Source organism: Poecile atricapillus, chromosome 2 (assembly GCF_030490865.1).
Source record: "Poecile atricapillus isolate bPoeAtr1 chromosome 2, bPoeAtr1.hap1, whole genome shotgun sequence".
NCBI classification, from domain to species: domain Eukaryota; kingdom Metazoa; phylum Chordata; class Aves; order Passeriformes; family Paridae; genus Poecile; species Poecile atricapillus.
In genome coordinates, this window is record NC_081250.1 from 33,411,415 (window position 1) to 33,438,016 (window position 26,602).

A 26,602-nucleotide genomic window follows, 5' to 3' on the forward strand; every position below is an offset into this window, starting at 1 on the left:
AGTTCAAGTAGCTTTTGGACAATGCTCTCAGGTACAGGGTGTGACTCTTGGGGTGCAGGGCCAGGAGCTGGACTTGGTGATCCTGATGGGTCTCTTCCAACTCAGGATTTTCTATGATTCTATGATTTTTTACAGGCTCAGATTGAGCTTTTAATCAGACATAGGGATACCAATTGTCTCTTTTCCCACAGCAATGAGCTGTCAGAGCAGGGCGAACTGGTATAAATTGTCACATCTGTTGTTGTGCTGAACTTGACTAAGAGGTTTGGGGAGGTCTCTTATTCAAAAGTTTCATTCTAAAAGGAGTATTCATGCTATGACATTATCTATGTAATGTCTTTGCATTGATTTCTTAGCAAACATGCACAGAAAGAATACTGATTTTGCAGATCAGGAGGAAGGGCTGACTGTTGATGCAGACAGCGTCTGATGTGCAAAATAGTCACAGCACTGTTTGTGAGAGGGCATACAAGGGCTCCCTGACACCAATGCCTTCTCTGCAGGATAGTGCTATCTGAACACACTCTTGTTGATCACTGTTTCAGGGCAGGATTTTAAAGTTCTGAATAATGGGAGCCAGAGACCTGAACAGAATCCCTAAATCTGTCACCATGAAATCTCTTCTGAGTGCAGGTTATCTCCAGTTTAAGGCATCTGAGCCAACCTGAGGTTTTAGTCCCTCTCTAGTGGCCTGTGTGTGTTGTTGAGGGTCTTTAATTAGGGATGACGATTTAAAACTCAATTGAGACGAAAACCGAACAGCCAAAAGCAGCTGTAACAGTTCAGAGCTTCTGTTAAGCATTTTGAACATAACTTGTTGAGGACTAAACGATTGAACAGGCCTGTTTCATGCATATCCTTGCAGTGGCCTACAGTGGCCACAAAGAGGCTCTTGGCTCCCTTGGGGAGTGGGAGGTGCCAAATTCCTTCTCTTGCAAAAAATTCTACAAGCTATACTCAATTGTCATGTATTTTCTTATCATCAGAAGGCTTGATCTACAAACATAAAAATTATGTGCAGATTTTGACCATGCTGAAAACCTCCCCCCAAAAATAAAACGCTTAACACCAATGCATAATGTGGAATATAAGGACTTGTGGTGGCTGTCTTGGCTTTTATGCAGTGAATCATGGTTGTAAATATATTTACCTTAACACACATATAATTTATTTTTTTAATGTTATTTTTATTAACTTTACTTCTACTTTAAAAGACAGAGATCTCACTCTGGCATTTACAAAAAAAAATAATTAAAAAATTAATAAAAAAATAAAACCACTTACAATGGAAGATCGTGTTCTATTCCAGTACACTTAGATTTTTTTAAAAGAAAATTGTTACTTCGTTAGAATTCAAGCAACAGGTTTTGCAATAAAACGTTAGGAATATTGCAATACACTCATAGGGCGGTACCACACTGGACCCCACAAAAAAAGGGAAATGTCATCTGTGATAACAGCAAAATTGAGAAACTGCACCCGCTACACACAGAGTTATCACTGGAGAAGTGACACTTCCAGGGTCTGCCCGAACAGCCTAACGCTGTGCAAAAAACAAGTCTGAAACGCTCAGATAAGTAGAAGCGATGCTAAGTGATAAGAAACCTTTTCAGAGGACAGAGAGAAGACAAATTGAAAATATAGCATATATATATGCTAGAGCATGTGCGAGAGTAAGTTCCTGTAGTGCTGAGTAGATGTGCCGAGGAAAACGCATTTCAATAGGTGGTAAAGAAAAGCCACCGAAGAGATACTTAAGCAGCAGGTTGATTGTAGTTAAACCCTGCATCCTGTAATTTTACTTGGAGATTCTATTGACCGGGGGTTGTGGAGAACCTCTTAGCTTTTTATTTTTAAATTTCCTTCCGCCTCCTGCCTCTTGTGACTCCTCTTTATTTCCAGCTCGCTTCAGCAACCGCATGCTGTTCCTGCCCCCGGCACACAGGTGGGATCCCGGGGCCGGGGTGTCCCCGTCCCGCCCCGGCGCCGCCTCCCGTCCGCGGGAAGGGCCGGGGCGGCGGCGGCGAGAGGAACGGGGGTGGCTTTGCAGCTGTGGAGCCGCGGAGCTGGGGCTGCGGTCCGCGTCCCCCCGAGCACACGCACCCCGTGTGCCCTGTGCCGGGCAGCCATGGGGCACCGAGCACCAGAGGCCGCGGGCCCGCTGCCCCGGCCCCGCCCGCCCCGCCCGGGTGGAGCCGTCCCCCGCCCCGCCGCGGGAGGAGGATGAGCCGGCAGCGGCTCCGGCGGAGGCGGCTGTCCCATGGCGGAGGTAAGGGAGGCGCGGGCGGCCCCGGCCGGGCGGTCCCGGAGCCGCCTAGGCCGAGCGAGGGGGGCGAGCGGTGGGGACGCGGAGGAGGACGCTTTTCTGAGCCGGGCACCGTCCCGTAAAGAAAAGAAAAAAGGCCGGGAGGGGCACACAGCCCCGAGGGTGTGCGGGGCTGGCCCGTGCCCTGCCCGTGTCCCGAGCGGCGGGAGCCAAAGCACCGAGCGGCGGGGCCGGGCTGCCGCGGAGCCTCCCCTCACCGGAGCGGGGTCAGCCCGCAGAGCTGCCCTGGCCCGGGCACACCCCGGGGCCCAGCGCCGCTGCCACCTGCCAGCTAGGGCTGTAAGGCCAGGACGGACGGTTCTGCTTGGCATTTCCTCCGGCATCGCCTCTTGTGGGTTTTCTTCTTGTGGGCTTCTTAAGAATATCACGCAGCTGCAGAAATGCAGCTTCTTCGGAGCGTTTCACATGGTGCACTCTTCACCTGGGCACAGGTGTGCGCCGTAGTGCGGTAACTACACTTGTCAGGAACATTTCTTACACGTAGAGGGTCTTACTGTGCTAGGGCAAACCTCCGGGCTCCTTTTATCTGCCCTCCATTATCAGCGCGGCAGTTTCAAAACTCCCGCTGAAGCAATAACCCCAGCAGCCATCGCCAGGTTCCCTATTTATTCGCGCCTCGTGCAGTCCGTGCTGCGCTTCTGTCGCCTTGTGCCCACTCTGTGCCGTCCTGCACAGAGCTGAAGAGCTGTGCACAGCTGTAGCTCCAAGATTAGCCAAGCCACTCAGCTGCGGGGCCGGCTTTTCCCAGTTAAATTGCTATTGGGAATAGAGTTTCATTGTCTCCTGCGTAGTTTATGATCTGGGACTTTTGTGGTGCGCTTTGTGGATACAGAAGGTACAGGAATGCCAAGACGGTGGGCTTGTGACTCTGATGTTCATTACATTTTGAAATACCAAGTTGAATTATCAACATTTTTCAAGTTGGTTTTGAACAATTGTGAATACCTGGTTCTTTTTGTGAATTAGTGGACCAGCATCAACTGTTAATTGTATAGTTTGTCGAGCATGGTAGATTTTATTTTTCTATTTAAATTTTCTTTTCTTTTTTTTTTCTTTTTCCCTATTTCCCCATTTGTTAACTTAGTTATTTTTGTAAAGTAGTTGCAAAACTAATTTCAACACCCTGACTATAAGGGATGACTCTTTTATGTGGAGAGAAGATGATTCCTTTCTTTGCTAAATGTAAGCCTGGCCCTCTCTCTTTAGCACAATGTATTTAAGTGAAATAATGATTGGAGCAAGATAAGGCATTGTTCGGTTCTTGAAATAAAGCGTAGAGGTTTCCATCTGTCTGGAAACCCTCATGTCTTTTCCACTGGACATCTTTTGAAGCAGGGAAGGTCCAAAACATGAAACACAGATCAAAAAGTAGATCTCTGTTTTTAAGGTGATCTTTGGTAGCTTTGACTGAGTCTACTTACGCTGTCAAAATGTTATTGTAATAGTATAATGGATTCCAGAGTGGTTCAGCTGATTTATAACCTTCAATTTGCCTTTTGTAAAAATAGATCTGAGCTATTTTTAGCATTTATTTTCTCAACACTAGATCAGGACAAGAAGTCTATGTAAACAGATGGAAGTATTTGGGTTTTTTCCTCTGGTACTGAGTGGCATCATGAAAAGTTTGCAGCTCGATTTAGCCATCCCTGGATTGATTTTATTCATTGGACTCCAGTCCCTGCTGAGAACATTGCTGGCAACACAGTGCAAGCTGTTGGTCCTTGTCCATTTGAGATCTGGTACTTAAAACTACTCTTGAAGACAGCTGCAGATGAAAATTAATTCAGTGGCCAAAGCATGCTGTTGGAGCCTGCTAAACTGCAGGGGTGTGCCTGTTTTTCTGCTCTATGCTAAGATGAGGTTCTAGAACAGCCTGAGCACTTTGGTTTCGACAAGGAATAAAGTGAATAGGTGGGATCTTACACTCAGCTTGCTGGCCATCAGTCTGGGGTCAGCCCTAACCTTTGTATTCACTCTATTCCCAGCAAACTATTTCCTTCTGATTGTTTTTGTAATCAAACATAGGCTTGCTGATGAAATGTAAACCCCACAATATTTTATCGCCTTAGTAATAAAAACAGCAAAATTGATTTCCTCTGAAATACACCCTTTAATGGAGAAAATAATCATACTATCTCAGTGTCTTGCAACACATTTTCTTAGATGGATGTGTGTAATAAGAACAAGGTTTGTACCCCTGCAGAGACTACATTAAAAAAGGTTTTGTGTTCCAAGTTCTGTACTGTCCCTACTGCCTGTGCTGCATCCCCTACAGCAGGTCAGAGCAGGTGTTGGTAGATGTGTCCTAAGGCTTAGGGTATTAGTTTAATACCTCTGCACTGCTCTGATCTGGGTCAGCTGCAGAATCAAAGCTTATAGATTTTGTTCTCAGGGATGTTTAAGATTGAGACTAAGCTCCCTGAGAACCATGAGTTTAGAGGAAAATAAGTGAAAAATAAATAAACATTTACTTTGGACAACTATTTGAAAAACATGCATTTGTTCATGCAAGGAAATGGATTGATTTCTGTAGTAGTGAAAGGTGGCGATTCAGGCTCTACCTCTTTGCAGAACACCTGAGACCAAGAGTTCAAGCTCCAGTGGGCATGTTTGCTAAGGAAATAGATAAAAAGCCTGAGAGTGAGACAGGTCTTTTCTTTGGGGTGATTATTTCTCATGCTACTTATTTTTTTCCCCAGATCCAACAGTGTTTGTACTGCACCTAGTCTTTCTCTTCTCAGTTTGCTGGAAAAAGGAATTGCAGTCCTGGTTGATTTTGTTTGCGTTTTTTTTAAGAAAGTGCTTGTAGTGAGAACACCACTTGCTCCTTAATATTCAGCACCTGTTTGAATGCTGACATCCCCTGTTGAAAACAGGGTACCTAACTTTTTTTGTCCTACTCAAACCTACTCACACAAATAAGTCACATTGAGTAGGCCACATTGAATTACTCATACAGTTAAAGTTGGGCATATCTGTTTATTTTTCCCCAATGTGCTTGAAAAGTATTGTTAGATTGCTCATGGAAATAGCTTATTTTAAGGAAAACTAAAACTGAAATATAGAGGCACTGTGTGGCTGTGTGCATTTTGAAGTTTTAAGTTCAGAAAGAGGAAAAAAAAAAGGGGAAGCAGGGGGAAAGACAAGTAGCTGACACTGAGTATAGGTCTTATATTGGTGGGGAAAAGGGAGAAGCCATTCTACAGGCATATAACTTGGGTTACATTCCATGCCCCAGTCTGCCAGCTGCATTTTCCTTAGGCTTCTCAATGTAACACTGCCTCAGCAACACTTCTGGAAGCTCTTACACTAAGCCCTAAGTCCATATGAAAAATGAATGAGACACATTTTCCAAAGCACCTTAAAACCTGTGTGTGGGGAAATGGGAGGCCTCAGTGCTGCAAGATGTGGCATCATCCTATGTGTGTGGTAATAGTATTCCCAAATAGAGAAAGTCTCGAGAAGCTTGTCACGCAGCAGTGTCTTAGCTGAAGGTCTTGCAAGGGTTCCGGACTGCTCTACTTGATTCAGTGAATGTTTTTTTCCCCTTTCTTTTTTGTATATCAATATTTTATGTGTGCAAGTATGTGTTTATGTATGTATGTATGTAGACATTTGAAGAAAGGGAATTTAAAAACTCAATGATTTCTTTATCTTTTACGGAATATACATGGGAAAATATTTAGATTAGCAAGAATGGACTGTATAGCTCTTCAGCTTTTTTCTGTGTTAATCTTACATTACATGACATTACAATTAAAATGTTTGTTCCAAATCACATGAACCCCAGGCACTGATGCTGCCCATGCCAGCAGAAGAGGCAGTGCCTGGATGAGAGCAGGAGTTGCTGTGCTGGGTCATTGCACTCCATGTGAAGCAAGCTCCAGCTCGGGATGGGACAGATAAAAAGGAAGGTTCTGCCCCCATACAAGTCAAATAGGTTTGTTTTATCTGAATGTATTACATTCTTTCAACAGATCTTTGGGGCCCTTCCCAAGAGCTGAATTCCTGCACTTGATTAAACAACACCTGCTCTAATTAATAATTAACAGCATAACATTGCTGTTGTTTATGAATTATAGAATTTAAGGAAGAAGGTGCACAGTGAATAATTTGTATTGTTTGTACTGTTATCTCTATGTTACTTTTTAGAAAGGGCAGTTTGAGGTTATGTAAAACCTCATACAAGCACACTTTGAACACCATCAGAGGCAGAGTTTTATGGTATTAAAGCACTGGAAGGGGGGAATCCATCCTAGATTTTTAACACCATTTGAAGTATTTATATTGAGTGAGAATAATTTGAATTACGGATTTTTTTTCTTGGTGAGTATCGAAGTTTGGTAAAGTGAAAGTTAAGAAGGAACCAGATAGGCTTTTCTCTGAAAGTTTTTCTCCAAAGGCTTTTCTCTAGACCATTTGAGAACTTCCCACTGAAGCTGTTTGCTTAACTTACAGAACATATTTCAAATTATTATATTCTTTTTTTCTTTTTAATTCATTGAGCAGTATTGCTGTGGAGAGACAGATAACTGGAAATAGATAAATGGATTGGGTCCCTGCTTGTGAATGGCCCTTACCTTTTAGCCAGAACTCACCTTAAGGAGGCAGGGGAAGGACTTCATGGTGTTTCAGAAAGAGGTAGCGTAAGAGAGGAACCTCAAACTTAGTCTTGCAAGGGTTTGAAAAAGCCTAGTCAAGGGAGTGTTCAGGAAGGGTGTTAGAGGAAGTTGGAGTTGCGGTGCAGGGCTGACTTATACCAGCGTTTTCCTGCTCTCTGGAGAGTGGCCAGGGTATTCCCAGTGCAAGGGGTGCATGAAAAGTGCATGTGAGAGTAGATGAGAGGAATATCAGGCATAAAGGAGGAAGAATTAGAGTGTGGTAAATGTGGAAAATAGAAAGGGAATTACAGGTGAGGGTCAGAGGGAAGGTGAAGATACTCAAATCCCTGAGGAGCTTCTGAAGTATCAGGCTGTGACTTTTAACAGTGCTCCCTATTCAGAGCTGAGAGTTGGCAGGCATTTGGTGTTGCAAAGAGGCTGGTAGCTTGGAAAAGCTGGGAGTTGGATAAGTTGAATACCTGAGAAACTATGTTTTCCTGGGAGGACTCAAAAGGAAGACATCCGTAAGTGAATTGCGGACAGTTTTATATGAAATGGTGGTCCCTGAGTGTCTTTATTCAGTATTGACTACATCATATACCAGTGAGGGTATACAACCACTCTATGGCAAAGGTAGAGCAGAAAGGGAGGGAGGTGTCTTACAGAACTCTGATGTCAAGTAGTTCACTGACCACAAAAGAAAGCATCTTGGGGCACCAGAGGCACAGAAAGAGGTTTTGGGTTTGGTTTGGGGTTTTTTACTGTGCTCAGTCTGGAAGAGTGACTGAATTAATTTAATTATCCTCATCACATTTACTCTCAGGGATATTGCATACTTTACTGATACCGAAGTTGGGCAAAAAACAAACTTTCAAACACAATTTGAGGTATTAGAAAAAGGCATTCTTTATTCTCAGTGCACTGAACACACGGGAGGATATCTCCTCTAATCAGGTGTACTGTGAAACTTTACAACAAGGTATTCATTCCATCAAGACCATACATATTCACTAAAGTGTACTTCCTAGCTGATACATAAACATCACTTTTCCTAGAACTAGATTGCATGCATGTGCCTCTTACTGGAAGTCCTTTTATGGTCCTACAGGATTGTCTGAAGGGGTCTCTGGTGATCATACTCACTTGAGTGCCCCCAGTGTGACAGGTGACCTTACTTTGAGCTTGCCTTTGGGCATGTGCTGTTGCTTCCTGTTAGATGGATTTGCCACAAAAGCCACTATATTCCTCATTATCTGTTTATGCACTGGTTACAGCTACATCCTGTGTGTCTTCTTTTGCATTCTTTTATCTACTTTGCTAGTTAGTCTTTAAGCTCTATTTAGCAGCATCAAGGGGAACTGAAAATTTCAATTCTCTATGTTGTCTGTCATTACAATGAAATCAGTTTCTGGTGAAAAACAACTGCATAGGACCAAAAGGTTGGAGTGTGCACCTGTTTGGTGTACATGTTAGAAGTGGTTTTAAAAGCTAGTTTTGAAGAGGATATTGAGCTATTTTCAGCATGAAAACTGATGTTTTAATTGAAATCAATGACAACACTGTTGGTCTCTGTGTCTTTAATGTGTACCTGTCTCTGCCTCCATCTGGGGAGTAGGTTGGTGTTAATTTTGTGTTGGAACGGAGTGCACGCAGTATGTGTGTTTTGTAATAGCTGACACAGCTGGCCCATGCTGTCTAAAGCCCTGAAATGCATGTGGCTGGAGAGGTGCTATCATCTCACTGCAGCACACAGGAGGGCTCCCACAGGGAGTGTCTGGTTGCAGCCCAGATGGCATTATTAGGATTTAGAGTTAATACATTGTAAGTGTTTGACAGGTGCCACATTTGGAGTCCCAACTATGAACCATTTGATTTACTCAATTGCACTGCTTAGGTAGCATGGTTTATTGTCATCTTTTAAGCCTAGCCATATATAACATGGAAGTTACTTTGATATTTGGTGTTTCCATCCACCATTCTACCCTCTACACATCCTAAACCTTGGCTGCAATTCAAAAAATACTCTTCTGTTCTGGTGTTTTCAGGATGTTTTAGGGCTTATTGTGAATATAGAGAAACAGCAATAAATATTTTTCTTTCTTTTTTTCTTAACAAGTAGATATCAGTTTGTATGATGATTATCATATCTTTAAAGTACACAGGCAAAGAGCAAGATCACTAAAATTAGAGCTGAATGATATCAGATACACATCATTATATTTAATTATTAATTGTATTTAATCCTACCAAGTAGTAAAGTGAAACTACTGGTTACATTACTAGCTGTTTTACTTAACTTCTCTTGGTATTGTGCAAACTTAAAGGATCATTCCAACACAAACAATTCTATGATTCTATTCTGGAAATGCTACTTAATTATTCAATGTGGTATAGAGTGTGTGACACATCTTTTCAGCAAATAACAAGTGGAGGGCTAGTTCTACAGAGAAGTGCAGTTAGTAATGGAGAAGGGACAAGAGATTGTAGAAAACCATCTCAAAGGTTAATGACATCAATAGAGCAGCTTAAAACTTAACTGAAATAAAGAGATCATAGTATAGAGTAATTAGAAGATAGCACATGAACAGGATACATGAGTAATCAGCACCAAAAAATTATGTTCTCTTGCAAATAATTGTGGTCATGTACTTCTGCTCCAGCACTGGGATATTTGTAGTGGTAACTCACAAGTCTGACTGCAGTGAAACAGCTTTCCAGGGGCAGGTACCCCCTGCCTCTCAGTGCTGCCTGTGCACCCAGGCAAGCCACCCTGTCTGCTCTCTTCCAGCAAGACCTTTCTGTTGCTCCAGAGCTAGTTCAAGTATTTGTGTGCACTTGTAGCCCTGGGTTGTGTAGTTTTAGTCCTGTGTGCCAACAGCACACAGATCAATAGTCAAAAACAGATTGATTGTGCTTTCTGCTGCTCCTTCAGAGGGATCTTCTTCACCCATCCAATACAATACATCACAGTAGACATTTTTGTATTTTGCTGTCATTACAGGTTCTGCTCCCTGTGCATTTTTTTAGGGACAGCAGATAAGACATGGATGTAAGGAAGCAAGGGGAGGGGGTATGTGGAGGGATAGTGTGATGTACAGTACACCCAGTTCTTGTTGAGATCAATACTCTGATTTACTTAATTGGAAACTGAAGGCTCTATTTTTAACATAGAGTAAGAAACTCTGGAAACCTGCCAGAGCAGGCAGCATGCTTCCAATTAAGTGTAGGCCAGGCCACCCACAAAGCCATATTTTCTCTCTCTCCCACATTGATTCTTGGCCCTCCTTAAGTAGCAGATTTTACATAAACTACTATTTTTCATATTCCAAAGGCTGACAAACTGAAGCCTGTAGCTGACCTGTGGTAAGCTGTACCTTAGGGAAAGGGCAGGTGCACGGTTAGAGCCCAGCCTTTCACATACAAAGCTGGTGGATAATTTGGTAAATCATACTCAGACTGTGTATTTTAATGCAACTGAAACTATTAAGTGGCAGAAGCAAGATGAAAATTTCAGATACTTGGGGTTTTATTTTTTTTATTATTTTATGGTGAGAATTTTAGTGTAACTGTCTGGCTTTGTGCTTGCACAGAAGTCTTTCCAAATGCAAATTGAAAGCTGCCCTCAGGTAGGGTTGCAGTTTACCGTTTGGAAACAGCCTACTGTTGGAGGCATGAACTTCCACACCCTCCAGTGGTAGAAATGGAAAGGCTGCTGCAATAGATGGGTTTGGTGGTATTGTTAAGTCTTCTACAATCAGCAAAAATTAAGTCTTTTTCTCTATACAGAGACAATCACATGCTATCCTGATTTCTTTGGCTCAGTGGTATGACTGTAACTCAATTACCGTTTTTTCTGCTACCCTTCTTGCAAACTAAGGATGGGAAGGACAGAAACACTGAATGTGGCAGCACAGGGCTGAGTAAATAGTATCTACACCTAATCCTTCTTGTCATTAGATAAATATCCAGACTCTGTAATAAAGCTTTTGTCATTAGGTATATGTCCAGTCGGTAGAATTAAGGTATCTTTAATGAAATGCCTTGTTCAAGAACATAGTGTGGCTGTTTCTTTGGGAGACACCCCTCCTATTTTCCCCATAGCAGTAGTCCAGCAGTCAGTCCCAACTGATAAAACAGGTATGGAAGGAAGCATTCTGTTGTTGAGCTTTGCTGTTCAGTCATTCTTCATCACTGAGGAAAACTAACAGGCTGGTGCAAAGTGTAATAAAGAGCATAAACCTTTATCAGCATAATCTAGGGGATTTTTGTGAAAAGACAAAACAGAGAAACGAAGGTGAAAAGGTTCTGGTTGATTGCTGTATAGAGAGTTTCGCTGAAATGATCCCATAGGTGAAAATCTGTGATGTGAAATATCTTACATGTGCTGTATCTATACCACCACTGTTGTGAAAACCTGTCTACAGGGCCAGGATCCTTCAGCAAGTGCTCTGGTAGTGATGAAAACAGGTTTTTTCAAAGGATGGAAAACTTAGTGCAGTAATAATTGCTCTAAGCAGCCATGAGTATATTTTAATATCACCTGCCAGAGCAAGAAATGGTGTTAGTAAAACTGATTTTCAGAGCCACACAGTGCAGCATTACTAAGCTCAGTCAGAAAAGACGACACATTCCCTTCGGTAAGCTACAGGGAATGGACATGACTGCAAATGTGAGACCCTGCTTCTCTCTCTTCACCACTGCACAGAGCTCCTGCTGATGTGAATGGAACAGAGGTACTAATGATCAGAGGGAGGTTCTGAGCTCCTTTCTGTGCTGCAGGCCAAGAGTCCTTCAGGCAAAATGGTTTGTGATCCTGTAGTACAGTTGGTGGCTCAGCCTGGAAACTGTGGGTACCATGACACCATCTATGGCTGAGTAGAGAAAATAGATACATTTTTTTCTTAAAAGATACATAAAAATGAATGCAGACTCCAGATAAATTCCAAAATTTGTAGTCGGAAATATTCTCCATTTCCTTAGCAGTCAACCGTTTTATATATTGATAAGAAAAGACCTTAAAATTCAGTTACCTTTGACATCTTGAGGAAATTAATACAAGACAGTTTTCAAAAAATTCTGTGAGCTTCAGGAGCATTTAGTTTCCCTTCAGAAAGGAGATATCCCATCAGGTACGTCAGAAATTTAGTTGTCCTCAGAATGGTTTGGGGAAGGACCATCTCTATCGTAGACTTTAGCAGACCAGCATCATCTGCAGTCAGATTTCCACTCTAAGGAAGTTGAACTGTGAGGATTTTAAATTATCTGTAGGACACACCATGGCCTCTTTCTAAAGCTACCCCAAGCCTTTCTTTTCGCTGACAGGGGAATAGGTTTATACCCCTGGAAATTTTAAAAGGAAAAATCAAGTTGTGACTCATGCACCTTCTGTATACAAACCCAGTTCCTGCAGCTTGTTTTTTGAGGCGTCACATGATAAATACCACATTTCTAGCTATTTCCTGCATTTGCCTCTTCTGCAGCCAGTAGAGCAATGAATTTGCTGTGTTATCCAGGAGCTGAATGCTCTGCCACAGCAGCAGCTTTCCAGGCCACTTGGCTCCAGAGGAGCTGCTTATGGTCTTTAATAGCAGTCATCCTTGACTTCTTATTCACTTTTGATAATCATTAATTTTATTAATTAGAATACTAACAGATCACATTAAATAACAAGTGTTAGGTTGTATTAAAAACGAGATTCACTTAATAAATTATAAAAAGTTTAATATAAACAAAAAGACAATTAGGAGACAAAGGAAATAACGCAAAGGGTTAAAACGGCCGGGTGCCTTGGTGCGCTGCCAAGAGCACACCTGGTATCTGGGGAACACTTTTTTTATCCCCTCCTGCTGTGAGGGTTTAATACATATTCAAACTTTTTCAACAAGTATTTAGCATGTCCCCTCCTTGGTTCCACCTATTTAGAACATGATCTGTATAGTTTTTACTTTTGCTGACAATCATTATTTCTGCTGGTCATCATTATTCTTGCTGACCAACATTATTTTTAGTCTGGTTTCCTTTCTTCTGCAAATGGTCAGTGTTGATAACAGTCTGGGCCCCTCATCCTTCCTTTGAGGGCAGCTGGGCTTCATATCTTTCCCCCCTCCTGCCGACGGCCTGATCTTGGATTCAGATAACAACTTGGGCTCTATTGTTCTTCCACTGACAACAGCTTGGGCCCCACTGTCTTTGCCCTCTGCGGTTTCCTTGCTTGTACTTAGGAGATGCCTTTAAGCTTAGAACTTGTTAGCAAGAAAAAAAGTACATACATAGCCAAAAAGTATTTAACATATAATATTCATCTTAATACTTGCAAAAGCCAATATCACAATATAGATTTATAACAGTTGGTTCTCTGTAAAATTAAAGCCAAGCCCTGATCGTGCAAGCACATAAGTATGAGAGTAACTTCATGCCTGTGATCTGCTCCACTGGACACATTTAAGTGTTTGCAAGTAGCTACTTAACGTGTTCTCAGTGTCTTGTATAGTAAATGCCCTCTCCTGTTTAACTGCGTAGAGAGAACAGTTGGTTAGGGGGTTTGTTTTGTTGTTTTTGTTGTTTTGTGTATGTATGTCTGTTTTTAGGCAAGTAAATTAGGGTTTTTTTGTATTTGGCAGTAAAAAATCATCTGGTCATTTCCAGATGCAGCTGACAGAGAAGACATAATGTATTGGAATATAATTTCTAATGAGTAGAAACTGCATTAGGCCTCATTGAAGGAAACTCTTCAGTCTTATATCAGAGTGACAGATGAGGACCCTGTAGACCTATTTGCTTTTACAAATGGCATTTATAAAGCTAACGTTCTCTTCCAATCTTGAAAAGAAAGTACAGAAAAATTGAAAGCAAACAAAAAAAATTAGTTCAAAATAAAATTAGTTTTCATATTTTAAAATATTTAAGTAGAATGTACAAAGTTGAAAATAATATTAATTTGTTTTGAGATTAATTTTACTCCAGAGTCCTAATTTTAAACTTTTTATATTTACTTTTTAATGTGTTTTGTATGAAGGAGCAATTTAAAAACTTTTATACATTTTGCTAACTAATACAATTGCAGGTTTTATGTAGTTTATGCTTTCATAACAAACCTGTAAATTGTTTCTTGAGGTTTTTAGAACCGAATACTCTATGTTTGCTGCTGTTGAAAACTTCTTTTCTGCTCCTGCCATAGCATTTTGCTGGGAATATCTGGAACTAATGCAGTGTGGACACTTGGCTTCCTAGCTGCTATTCCACTGAGTTTCACATTTTAAAAACACAGACTCACCCTGTAAAAGCTGAAATATCAAAGTACTTTTAAATATAAATACTTTATAAAAATAGGAATTAGCAATGATTCCTTCTTACTCTAGCAATGCTCCAGCCCTATATAATAAACAATGAAAAAGTCTGATGATATGAATATAGATAAAATAAAACTTGAAAATTGCTTCTGAGGCCACTAAATTTGAACAATCTCATCAATGGAGATTAAAAATTCCATCATTTGGATAAATGAAAATGGGTAATGTCTACATGGAAGTGATGGGAAACAGAGTTGCTATTACAATACAGGTAAGCAAGGGATTTTGCTAACTGGACATGTATAATTGCCTATTTTAATATTCCACCACTGATTATTTATCTGGCTTGGATATGTTGTTGTGAAATGACTTCCAAAAGACATTGATAGTCCATACTTTTCATGAATTCACATCATGGTTCTTTGTCTGGTTTAGAAAAATTGGTTTCCAGTGTCCATTTCTACTGCAGATGGGTTCAGTGCCTGGGCACCAAAACAGGAGGTGGTGGCTTCTTCCCTGAGCTGACACTGGTCTTATTCTGCCCCCAAAGTCTACACACTCAGTTCATCCACATGACCTGTTCAGTGCATTATTTTATTTGGAATTCTGTCACTGGAGGGAAAAAAGTGCATTTTAAAGAATAATTTTGATGGCATGCTGTGTAATAGAACCATTATATTTGTGTCTTCAGGATGTTGACCTGAAAGCATGTCAGGGAGCTTTAGGTGACTGCTGTCCACCTCAAGGAGAGGATCAGTTGGAACTGCAAGAAGAAGAAGAGAAAGACATAAATCAAGTAAGTGATGAAAAAAAGGGAAGAAGAGAAAAAAGAAGAGAAAGTGAGGGAGTATATAGAAATCACTAAGATAAATAATAGTGAAAGGTTTTGAAAGGAATAATTTTCCTTTTTTTATTTGAAGTGTTCCTTGCCAGGGCAGGAAAGGAATGCTCATTCCAGACAATGCTTTGTGAATGTTTCCCTTGTACACTATTTTGAAAATTGCCTTCTTCCCTCAATCCCTCACTATTTTTTGAGTAGTTGAGATATTCACAAGTTTACAGAAAACACTTGCAACTAATAATTTCTTAATTTGGGTTTATTTTCTCCATTATGAAGGTGGTGTGCTTGTGGGCAAGGATGTTTTTGCCTACAAACACTAGAGACACGGATGTTAAATTAAATACTGCTCTCACCCTTTATGTAAAGCTTGATGCTCAGATGCAGAATTACATTTGGCACACTGGACTCTTCAGTTTTGTTTTCTCTAAGAGTTACAATGAAAAGGGCACTCAATTTTCTTGAGACCTTGTGAGAGTTGAGAACATCTGATCCAGGTGTCTTGCCAGCCTCTCTGTTTGCCACTCCCCTGATAGTTTGGCTTTGAAAAAATACCTGGTTTTTCTGCACTGGTGGAGAGGTACAGCTTCAGAGGAAAGCCCACTTCTGCTGTTGCAGGCATGGTAAGGCTGCTCAAGCCCTGGAGCTGTTCTGCTCTTGCTAATGTGTCATCTTCCATCAGTATGAAGACTTGATGGTGGTCAGCAGCAGTATTGCACTGTGCTCTGTGTCTCTCAGACTTTGATTTTTACCTCCTTTTACATAAAATAACTGCTTTACACCGTGTTTCTCTTTCTTTTGTCACAGAGGAACAGCAACCATGTAGATTCCCTTCTCTCCTTAGAGGGCTATTTACAGCTTCTGTCATCACAGGTGGAAAACATGCTAGAGGTAAATGAGAAAATATAGGAATCTGTATTTATAAAACAGAAAATCTATTGCAGATAGATTGGAATGCAGTCAGCAGTTACTCTGTTTTATCAAATAACCACAGCTTACCCCACCCACTCTGGCAATATATTAGCAAATCAATGTAGTAAAACTTACCTGAAACTGCTAAAGATGCTACTATCCACCTTTTACAGCAGCTCTCATTGGCTCTACTTTAAAAATTTTCCCCAGCAACTTGTCTGGTGTAAAAGCTGTGTCTTTACTGTGATCTGGTTGGATGGAGCCACTGGACAACTCAATTAGTTCAACTAATAGTTGTCTTTCTGAAACTTAATACCAGTTTGTATTTATGCAGCAGCTCTTGGTGTGTTTCTGTACAACAACCCTGATTTATTAAACAGGAGCAGCTGTTGGGCATTTGTGGTGAAAGATTACATTTGTCATAAATATTGGGTCAAGTGCTTGCAGGGTTACTACTCTCAAGAACAACAGATCATCTTCGCTGCAGATCAGATCAGTCAGCAGTAGCAGTAAACCCATTTTGTGGTTTGGGTTGTTTTGGTTGTTTTTTTTTAATCTTGTGGCCCTCTGATACTGTATTTTACTTTCTGTGTGCCTGTGTTCACAAAAAATGTTTGTTATCATAATTGAAGTCTCCCTCCTCTCCCACTGCTCATAGCTTCAACCACTGACCATGAAGCTACTCCCTACATTTCTTTTTTGCAATACTTAAGGGCATCTTACATACACTTCCCATCATAGGATCCTTTTCTGGGGCCATTAGCATTTTCCATATAACTTCATGCTTATCTGGTTTTGGGAATCTGTAGCTTAGATAGTACCTTCTAGCCCATAAATCTGCTTCCTCTTCTGTTCAGCTCTGGAAATGGATTGCACACTAACAAGGTGTAGAAGTTCATCAGTTTAGTTTTCTCTGTTCTCAAAATCTGAAAGGAATTCGGCTGTAGACTTTATGCAGCTATTACAATACACAGTAACATACTGTATATTTTATTTAACGTTATTTATGCACTGCCATCTTGTGACAATCTATCTGTTAAATATGGATTGATTGTTTCTGCCAAGTATCAAGTCTTCACAGTGAGTGGGATATTTTGATAGCTGACTTACTAAGAATTGTTCTTTTCAAGGGATTAGTTGAAAATAGAATCTCTATCTCACAGACTGCAGGTGCTCTAATACAGGGTAACTCCATAGCAGAAATAAGGCAAGACCTTCTGTTACCTGAGCTCCCAGTAAGCATAATAGAGAACTGATGTTCTGTTCCTTACGGTACATCATTCCTTCCCTGAGGAAAGTGCTTTTGACGTAGTCTGTTCACTGAATAGCAATCAGAAAGTCCTTTCCTGAAACTCAGTAAAGGACACTCAACTTTAGTGGGAGGAATCCTATGCATTTCCTACTTGATAAATTTACATTCTCAAGTACTTTGTATCCATCTATTTTATGACTGCTCTGCTTGTCAGCAAGCACTCAACATAACCTTGGACTGTGGCTTTGTGCTTCTAAGACCCAACAACTTTAACTCAGGTCCACAAAAGGTGGGCCTTAGTGCTACCTACAGAATTACCAGTCCAGTTTATTGTTTGAACATCAGGGCCAAGGCATCATATATCAGCCTTGGTTTTGTAAAAAAACCGAGTAGTAATTTAAAGTCAAGACATCCACAAAAGGTATGACTTGGTGGGGGAAGTGTTATTCCAAACTGATCAGTGAAATATTTCAGCTGAGTTTTGGATGCAGTAGACCGTTGTTAAATGGAACTAAACCAAATGTGGCACATCACAGGCCTGCAAACTTCATAAACTGTGAAATGAGTAGTCAGACTGCAACAGCACAGTCTTAATGTTCCTGTCTTCCACTCCTCTTTTCTTCACTTTCCCTACTGGTTAACTTCTGCAAATGAGCTACTTATCTTCTTTAAAAGTTCATTTTCCAACACTTTAGCACCTTGAACCAGCTCACCTTTGAATCATTGTCTTGGTTTGAAAAGACAGGTGTCTGCTGAGGAAGGCAGGAGCCTCCCTTGAAATGGAAAATGTAAACCTCTTCCCTCCAAATTATTATAATTTTATAATTAAGGGGCTCTCAGGCAAAGATATGGGAGTAGGAATAACAGTTCTTTACTTATTTGTATAAATAAAAAAACTACAACTTAATAGGAAAATTAAAATGCAGTAGTACAAAAACCACTGACAGAGTCAGAATACAACCTGACACCATGCTGGTCAGGGTGTTGCTAGCAGTCCAATTAAGTGGTGGCTGCAGTCACTGTTGAAGCAGTGATCCTGTGGAAGGCTGTAGTTTTCCTCTGAAGGTCCAGTGGTGATGTAGCATGGTCTGCTCTTCCTCTGGGAATCCAGTGGGAAAAGGCTGACTGTGGTGTTCCAAATCTCAGACTATATCCAGGTAGGAATGCTGGGTGGAGCATCTCCCAGTGGGATGATGTAATTTTATCAGCCATGCAGTGAGACTCAATGGCCCATTAAAAGAAGATTCTCCCTTGGAGGGAGGGTGAGTTGTGGAAGAGATAAGGAACACTGCCCCGCCTGGTTTTAACAGATGGTTAAAACCTTTACGTTTGCTTACATCTTGCATTGCAACCTAAGAGAATCATCAATACCACTACCAGGAAAGGGTCATTACCACTCCTCCTAGAAGGACGTTTTTCTTAAACCAGATCAGACATAACATATGTAGGCCATAGTTTGTATGCTTGGCAATAGTCATGTTTTTACCTCTCAATCCTCATCAGTCCCACACTGTCCTTTGCAAGTCCTTCTCCCTTCAGTCAGTTCTGCACCCTTCCTGCTTCCTTTTGCCATGTGCCAATACAGATTATGCTTTTTACAGATGGGAAACAGCATTACAAATAGCTAGAAGAGGAGCTTTATGTACAAAAATTTGGCTTTAATAGAATCAAGTAGCGGAATATTGACAAACAAATTGATTGTGACTGTGTAGGCAAGGGATGTAGAAGCATTCATTTTATGAAAGATCCCATTTCCCTCCCCTGCTTTCATCTTTTAGGTGAACTTACTGGAAGATACACAAGTTGCTACTTCTAGTAAAGGCCAAGACCCATCATCCTCAGACCACAATATAAATTTGACCCAGACACTTCAGAACAGTTTTGGTCCTTCTGATGGCATGCTACTAGGAACAGACTACCCCACTCAATTAAATTCAAAACCAAGACATTTACAAAGGCAAGAGTTCTTTCCTCAATCAAGCTCTGATATCACAAATCCAGAATCACTGTTTCATGGGTCAAATTTGACAGGGCTGTTTTCAGCTGCTGACATTAGAAATCTAACAGCCCATGATGATAATTTTGATGAAATTAAGCTCATGTCTTTGGCTTTGGAGGAAGGCTTTAGTCCTATAGAAGTTTCTCAGATGTTTGAAGAGCCTGGCTCAGATTTGGGACCATCTTTGAATTCAAATCACTGTACCACCTCTTATTCAATCTGCTGTGAAGATTCTGTTGGGTACAGCAGTGGTGTTAAAGCTGTTCCTTCACATGGCTTAGGAGCTGTTGGTGGCCACTGCCAAGAAAACATTAAGCACAGCCACATGGAATATCCGGGTGATACAGAGTGTTCTGCAGAAGCCACACTTCAGCAGTTTCTTCAAAATCACACATACAATCAGCTGCCAAATCAAACAGCATCCACTCCACAGCATCATCAACAGATGTGGATGAAGAAATCAAACGAAGTGAAGGATAGGTGCCACAATTCTGCTGCTACAAACCAGAGCAGAGATGAATGTCGTGCAAAAGCTCTGAGAATACCATTTTCAGTTGATGAAATTGCGAGCATGTCTGTTGACTCTTTCAATGCCATGCTAGCAAAGAACCAGCTAACAGAAACTCAGGTATCACTTCTGCGTGACATCAGACGAAGAGGAAAAAACAAAGTAGCTGCACAAAAATGTCGTAAACGCAAACTGAATGCAATTCTTAACTTGGAAGAAGATGTGTGTAACCTCCAAACACAAAAGGAGACCCTTAAAAAGGAGCACTCCCAGTGTAGCAAATCTATCAACCAGATAAAGCAAAAATTAAACTACTTGTACCATGAAATTTTCAGCAAGCTGAGGGATGACCAGGGTAGACCTGTTAACCCGTGCCAATATGTCATTCATTGCAGTAGCAGTGGTAGTGTTTTCATAATGCCCAAGCACTTGGCCAAATCTGAACAGAAACAAGATAACAGAAAAGAGCAGAAACAAAAGTAAAATGACTGGAGATCACCTAAATCACCTTTATTTCGCCTGAAAGAATGATAAGAATACTTGAGAGAAGACTAAAGGTCAGTGATTACAGCAGTTCAACTACACTTGAGGAGAAACACTCTGTGTTGAAGGGTCTGGCAAACCCAACCAGCTGTGATCTATTAGAAGGTCCAGAAGCTGAGGCCTCTAGATGAGGATATCTGTTTAGTTTTAGACTTAAAGGAACTAGACCATCAGTGTAGTGTAGCTTTACAGACCTGTGTTAAAACTAGGAATTTAGTTACTGGTAATGGGGGCAGAGGGGAAGAACATTAGTGAGGGATAAAACTCAACTTTAGATTGTTACACATGCAGGATAATGTTTTAGTCTTGAATACTTGATTCTTTATACAGAAAATGACCTTACTTTATTCTCTAGCACTGAAAGAAAAAATATAGTTCTAGTGCATCTTCAGCTTAAATTCACTGTGGTTTTCCATCAGCTCAAGAGATAACTGCATGCTTTGCATTTATTCAGAATAGCTCTGCTTTTCCTAGTTTTCCTTAGGAGAGCAGCCCAGGGGGCTACTGCATTTTTCCTCACTACTTTCACCATAGTAACACCAAAGATAATCTGCCACTTAATTTTACAACTCATACACTCAGTCTGCAAACAGATGCTGAAAAATAGTGTCTGATTCAATCCTGTCTTACCTTCATCCTCCGCAACTGAATCATTCTCAACTTTCTTCCACAAAAATGCCCAATGGTGGAGTTCCTGTTCAGTTTCCTAGTGACTGTGATACTTACTTGTGTACCTTCTCTTTTCCTCCCATTTTGACACCTTCCTAAAGAAGTACTAGAGGTTTTTCTCTGTGGCTTTTTTAACTAGTATTTTTAAAGCGTCTTTAATGTCCCAGATTTAATTTCTTATAATATACATTTTACCTAGTCTTTAAATTAAATGGAACCAAATTACTATTTATCTATACTTGTAATTATGAGGTTACACTTTGCTAGTGCTCCAAATCTTTTTTGAAGATTTTTTTTTGGTTTGACATTTATCTGTGCTATTAAAAAGAGGTTTTATTCACTCATGTACTTTCAACATCCTATCCTTTACTGTTTTACAGCGTGAAAAAGGTCTGCAAAAGAGATGGCCTAAAAGGCCTGTAATGAATGATAAAGGAGTGTTGAGGTATATTATGATGAAAATAACTACTACTATTAGTGTCTAGATAACAACAAATACTTTTTGTTCACTTTACTTAAAAATTTCTTATTAATCATGGTATGATGACAACAGAGCATTCAGGTACCTTCAAAATCACTTGTACCAAACATGTAAAAACTACACATACAAGGTTAAATGCCAAATAATACCTACTGAAGAAACAAACTGCCACTAGCATGGAAGTCACATTGGATGCTTGCACACGTCTGTAAAAATTGGTAAGATTAAGTGGTGTTTTCTAAAAAGGGAGCCCTAAGGTAGTGACAAGTGCACTGAACTATCAACAATGAAATCAGCCTATTTGAACAATTTTCTCAGCATTTTCTATTAAAAGATTTCTTCAAATAAATATGTGCACGTGTTCTTTACTGGTTTCACCACAGCCTCAAATTGCTAAGTACAAATTCATAGCAGAAAGTCTCATGATTGAGGCCATGCAATTTCTTGTTGTTGGTTAAGTATGAGATACAGGTGTCCCACCTCGTATTCACATGGAATTTGTCTACTGGCTAGACCACAAACTTCAATCAAAACATGCAATAGGTGTCAGATACTACATATGATGAACTGTGAACTTTATTTCTCTTTGTAGGGGGAAACAAGTACATATTCAAATCAGCATGATCATAATAGATTAAATGACATCATAAACATTTTAAAATCCATGCACTTACCCTCTGCAGGATGAGGTCTTTAAACCTACTTCACTGCCCATGTGCCTAAATTCTGCTAGCTACTAGATGAGGCTCGTAACTGAGAAATCCAGAAAGCCAAGTATTTCTGTTTTAGAGCCTCTCATGGGGACAAGAGAAAAAAAAAGCCTTTTTGGTGCCCACTCCTTCACTAGCAATGGCAGGTGAGCTCTGTGGATTTTTGTAAGGCCAGCTGTTAATGGAGTATTGTACATATCAAATTGGGAAACAGATAAATTTTGGCCCATGCCAAAAATAAAGCGTACTGTAACCCTTTCACAACACAATCCCAGTGGAAAGCCTCTTACTCCAACTGATCCATTGAAGACATCAGCCCCAATCCCATTCCCTTACCTGTCAATTTGCAGATTGTAAAGGATTATGAACTGCCCTCAGCTAATTCAACTGTCATTATTGCCCAGTAACTGTGTCTTTACCAAGTTGATGAACCTCAGTTCCTCAGAACCCAACAAGCAACTCTACCCCCACAAGAACTCTGGAGATGAAATTCTAGTTGTGGATGGACTGCAACAATATTGATGACACAATGAGTGTTATGTATGGATGTGTATTTTTTCAAACCATCAGCTACCTGCCCACAGGACAAAACCATAGGTAGAGTTCAGACCAATATCCTGTTTTTTAATTGGAGTATATACTTGTATTTCATCTAAAAGCTGTTGAAGTGTCTTCCTTTTCTGCAGCTAGCATGTGTTTAAAGAAAATTACCAAACACACACAAAAAAAAATCCACACCAAACAAAAATCCCCAAACATTGCCTGGTCTTGGCTATGCTTTATAGTTTCATGTCCTCAAATGATGTGTGGTTAGGATAGACAGCCTGAAGCTTATGTACTAGCCTTAGACCGTATTTGCAACCTCTATACCAAAACACTCTATTTTTGAACTTTTCAGGTAAACAGGACTGATCGACGAAAGTTGTTACTGAAAGGGTTGTAAAATGTGGATAACACCCGACTGCTGAAGTCTGTCTTGGCTTTATTATTGACAGATCCTAAATTTTCACAAAATCAAAATCTCAAGTGTACAACTCAGGAACTTTAGTGCATGAAAAGAAACCATGTGGTATCCTACTCTGGAGCCAGATGTGACTAAGCCATTACAGCTGTATCTTACCTTAATACTACTCTGAAACACAGGTCTGATGTTAGGCTGAAAACACTTTTTAATTATAGCGAGGAAACCACTAACCTGATGATTATAGACAGCTGTTGACATCAAAAAACAGAAATACAGAAGGGGGAGAAATCATTAAAATACTGTTCCCATGGCAAAGCTTTTAAGTAGTCTGTAACACTTCAGTGGTAAACTACATTTTTCTATTTTTAATAAGAGCTTATCTGCAAGAAGTTAGGGAAGGTCAGATTAAGTAAAAGGAAAAACTGGGTGGTGTGCCTGTGACTGTGCACATATACTGTATTCCCATTACTGATCGCAGCAAGATGTTACCTGCTGGCCAAGATTCACACCTGTTCTGGAGAAACATCCACCAGTAACAAATGCAAGCCAAGTACTCCATCAAACTGCAACCCCCATTGCACTTTTTCTGACGTATAAGGCTGGACAGTCCTATAAAGGCATCCTGCAAACAAGCACACCCAGAACAGACAGCATTTTGCTAAAACACTACATGCACTTTGAGAATGACCAATACAGTAAAGTACAGCTTTAAATTAATGTTTTAGGTTTTACATTTTATTCAATAGTTCTGGCTTTTTACAACGCCAAACTTTACAAGCTAAGGATGTTCCTGCTCAAGAGCTTACAATCTAGTTTTAGATGGGGAACCAGAAAAAACTTCAATGAGGAAAGGACAAAGCACTTCTTGAGTATCAACCTGTCAATCTTTGTCCCAAAACACACACACACACATTAGTTCTTTCTCTGAGAGTAAGTACAGCTCTAACAATCTTGAGGACAGAGATGGCAGAGACCTATAAATGAGGCAACAGGACACTCGACAGCAGGGTGTAGTGGAAAAACTCTTTTATTATGGAAACCAAATAGAGATGGCAGATGTAACCAGGTGAAGTCTTACTACTGTAGTGTACCTCATGAAGTACTGCAACTTGACACCTGCTGCACAGCTACTAGAATTCTGATGTCCATCACCCATTTTCATTCAAGAATGCCCCAAAATGAACCAAGCAAGGGGGAGGGAAGAGTGCTGGTAACAGCAATTTCCTAGGACTTTCCCCCTGTCACCCTTTTTTGTACAGTGGAGCAGCATGGGAGGTCACACAAGCTAGTTTGTGAGGTCCCCAAACACTGTTGACCTAATATATTCATAGCACTCTGTCAGGCAAGTCACACAAGTATTTATACACTGTTTATTTTACTGCTGATAGACAAACCAGTTCTTACTCCATTAACTGGAGTAACTCCTGACAAAATTTCTGTGCAACACAAACCAACAGTAGCTGCAAAGCAAAAACATGACCATGAAAAGGGACATTACTTCTGGCAAAATGGATCATTACCTTGGCAAACCCTTCCATATGACACTCCTATGCATTCCTAGACACACTGAATGGTATGGTTGAAAAAACATGGCTGAAGAGGAACAGCCATCTCCCTTAGGCAGAAAAGAAGCAACAGCACTACTACAGGGTTCCACCTGCATCACACACTCTGCTTCAAAAATGAACACTAAACCTGCAGGGAATGTACAGCCCCAATATATTCCCAGCAAATGAACCTTCACCAATGAGGTCCAGAGCTGCCAAAACAACCTCAGCTGATAACGGTTTGAAATTTCAGATCCATTTCTGGGGCTTGGGTTTTCTCTCCCAGAAGTGGTATTTCATCACCAAGAGATCATGTACATTCATCATCATACTAAAAGAATACAGTCTTTCCTACACATCATAAAGTTCAAGTCCTGTTCATTTCACAGTGTAACAGCAATTGTTCACATTTTCTTTAATGTTTTTTAGCACCTGCAGCACAACAGAAGTAAAATTCAACTTTCATTGTAAGTAACACAAAGTCTGAGTGGCCAGAACCCTACTACTGACCTTTTTTCACCATCATTTTATAAATACAAGTCATACTATTTTTGAGTGGTCTTTGGCTCACACACCAGTTATCAACAAGTTGTGTTGTTTTTTTCTTCCCTCAGTTTGCTGTGCAAAGTGTTCACTGGGGGAAAGCTGGACCTAGTACTGACAACCTGATCCTCAGTTGTTAGTACCTGCAAACACTGTAATGTTACACTTCCTTGGAAGACAAAGTCTGTAGTGACAAAATCCTACTTGATAAAAAGAATACATTGCCTACAAATTGATGACCAGGGACTGCCCACACAATACTGCTTTTATTTGAAGTTGCTAAAAACTCCCAGTATCAGGCTGACTCAGAAGCGTGACCTCCCTCACCACATTCATTGGTGAACATTGTTGACTGTCACATGCCTTAACTTTAAGACCACATCAAGAGAAAAGCTGTGGAAGTTCAACAGTAGGACGTCAGGAAACTTAAAATACACACACCAGGTTTTCAAACCTCAACTTTAAATATCCAGTAACTTCACTCTTGTGCAGTGCTGTCCCCCCTGTATACTCCCTTCCCTCAGTGCCAACAGATCAAAATGAGACAGTACTCATTATGGAAACCATGCTCAACTGAAGTAGATTTTAAACCTTGTTGCTAAACTACGGAAATAGTATTTTAAACAGAAAAATAATTACTGCCTTTTGAAGTGGTTTTGTTAGTTCTTTAAAATGGTGTATGAATGTGGACTTGGCAACTGTAAAGAAAAAACTTCCATCAACTACATCTAAGTTATAGGAAAGAAGGCAAATTCCTTATGATCTGGTCATTCTGTTGGAAAGAAGAAAGTAAAGGAGATTTGTGCATCTTCATTTTCTGCTTCCGTTGCAGCCCACCGGTCACCTATGCAAGTATTTCAAAGTTCAACTTAAACAGAAAAAAATTTTATGTGAATCCTTAAACAGTATTATAAAGGTTAAAGACACGATGATTCTGCCAAAGCATATAAATTTCAAGTTTTGAATAAACCATGCATGAAGATAAATGTTAAAATAGTATAACCTCAAGATACACTCTCCAACTGAAGCTTTCCCAAGCTCACACTTGGTGTTTGTTTTAGTAGTTTCATTTGGTTTGGCATTTTTTGTTTTGGTATTTTTCTTCTGCCCCCAGATGCACCTATGGGTAATAGAGTTTTGTACAGCAGGTCTGTCTGTCTTCATGCTAAAAGCTCTTTAAAAGTGAAAAGGATAAAGCTCTTGTCCTATTGCATCTGACAAACTGACTTAGGTCATAGTTTTGTTAACAGGCAAGTAGGTAATATAAAACACAGCCAAAAAAAAAGCTACTTTTAAGCACTTGTGTCCAACAGCACAGATATCAGCACTTCAAATTTGCAGCACTGTTTCTCCCAAAAGAGAACAGATGCCCATGGTCAGAGAAACAAGTTCCATGAACACGTGTCAAACTGATTCTGTT

General features: G+C 40.4%; 1 protein-coding gene and 1 long non-coding RNA gene across 5 annotated transcripts; one reads left to right on the top strand and one right to left on the bottom strand.

Annotated features, from left to right (window-relative positions):
- Positions 1 to 2,177: 2,177 nt before the first annotated feature.
- Positions 2,178 to 26,586, top strand: NFE2L3 (NFE2 like bZIP transcription factor 3). Of its 4 annotated transcripts, none has more exons than XM_058830849.1 (4): positions 2,178 to 2,269; positions 14,908 to 15,012; positions 15,862 to 15,945; positions 18,997 to 26,586. In XM_058830849.1, exons 1-4 carry the CDS (start codon positions 2,261 to 2,263, stop codon positions 20,206 to 20,208), a joined length of 1,410 nt encoding a protein of 469 aa, XP_058686832.1. In that variant the 5' UTR covers positions 2,178 to 2,260; the 3' UTR covers positions 20,209 to 26,586. The 4 variants fall into 4 exon arrangements, with proteins under 4 accessions (XP_058686832.1, XP_058686834.1, XP_058686833.1 ...); XM_058830848.1 differs by lacking the exon at positions 2,178 to 2,269 and adding an exon at positions 12,633 to 14,487; XM_058830851.1 differs by lacking the exon at positions 15,862 to 15,945.
- LOC131575413 (uncharacterized) lies at positions 14,859 to 18,171 on the bottom strand. Its single transcript, XR_009276795.1, has 3 exons — positions 16,102 to 18,171; positions 15,610 to 15,939; positions 14,859 to 14,979 (listed from the first exon to the last, which is right to left on the bottom strand). It is a non-coding gene; the product is annotated as an uncharacterized LOC131575413 (long non-coding RNA).
- Positions 26,587 to 26,602: the final 16 nt, after the last annotated feature.

Bases quoted from the DNA above. Each gene is read 5' to 3' on its own strand.
- NFE2L3 (XM_058830848.1), top strand. From the start codon at position 14,428: ATGAAAATGGGTAATGTCTACATGGAAGTGATGGGAAACAGAGTTGCT. The intron at 15,013-15,861 runs GTAAGTGATGAA...CTTTTGTCACAG, and splicing joins AAGAGAAAGACATAAATCAA to AGGAACAGCAACCATGTAGA. The intron at 15,946-18,996 runs GTAAATGAGAAA...TTCATCTTTTAG, and splicing joins AGGTGGAAAACATGCTAGAG to GTGAACTTACTGGAAGATAC.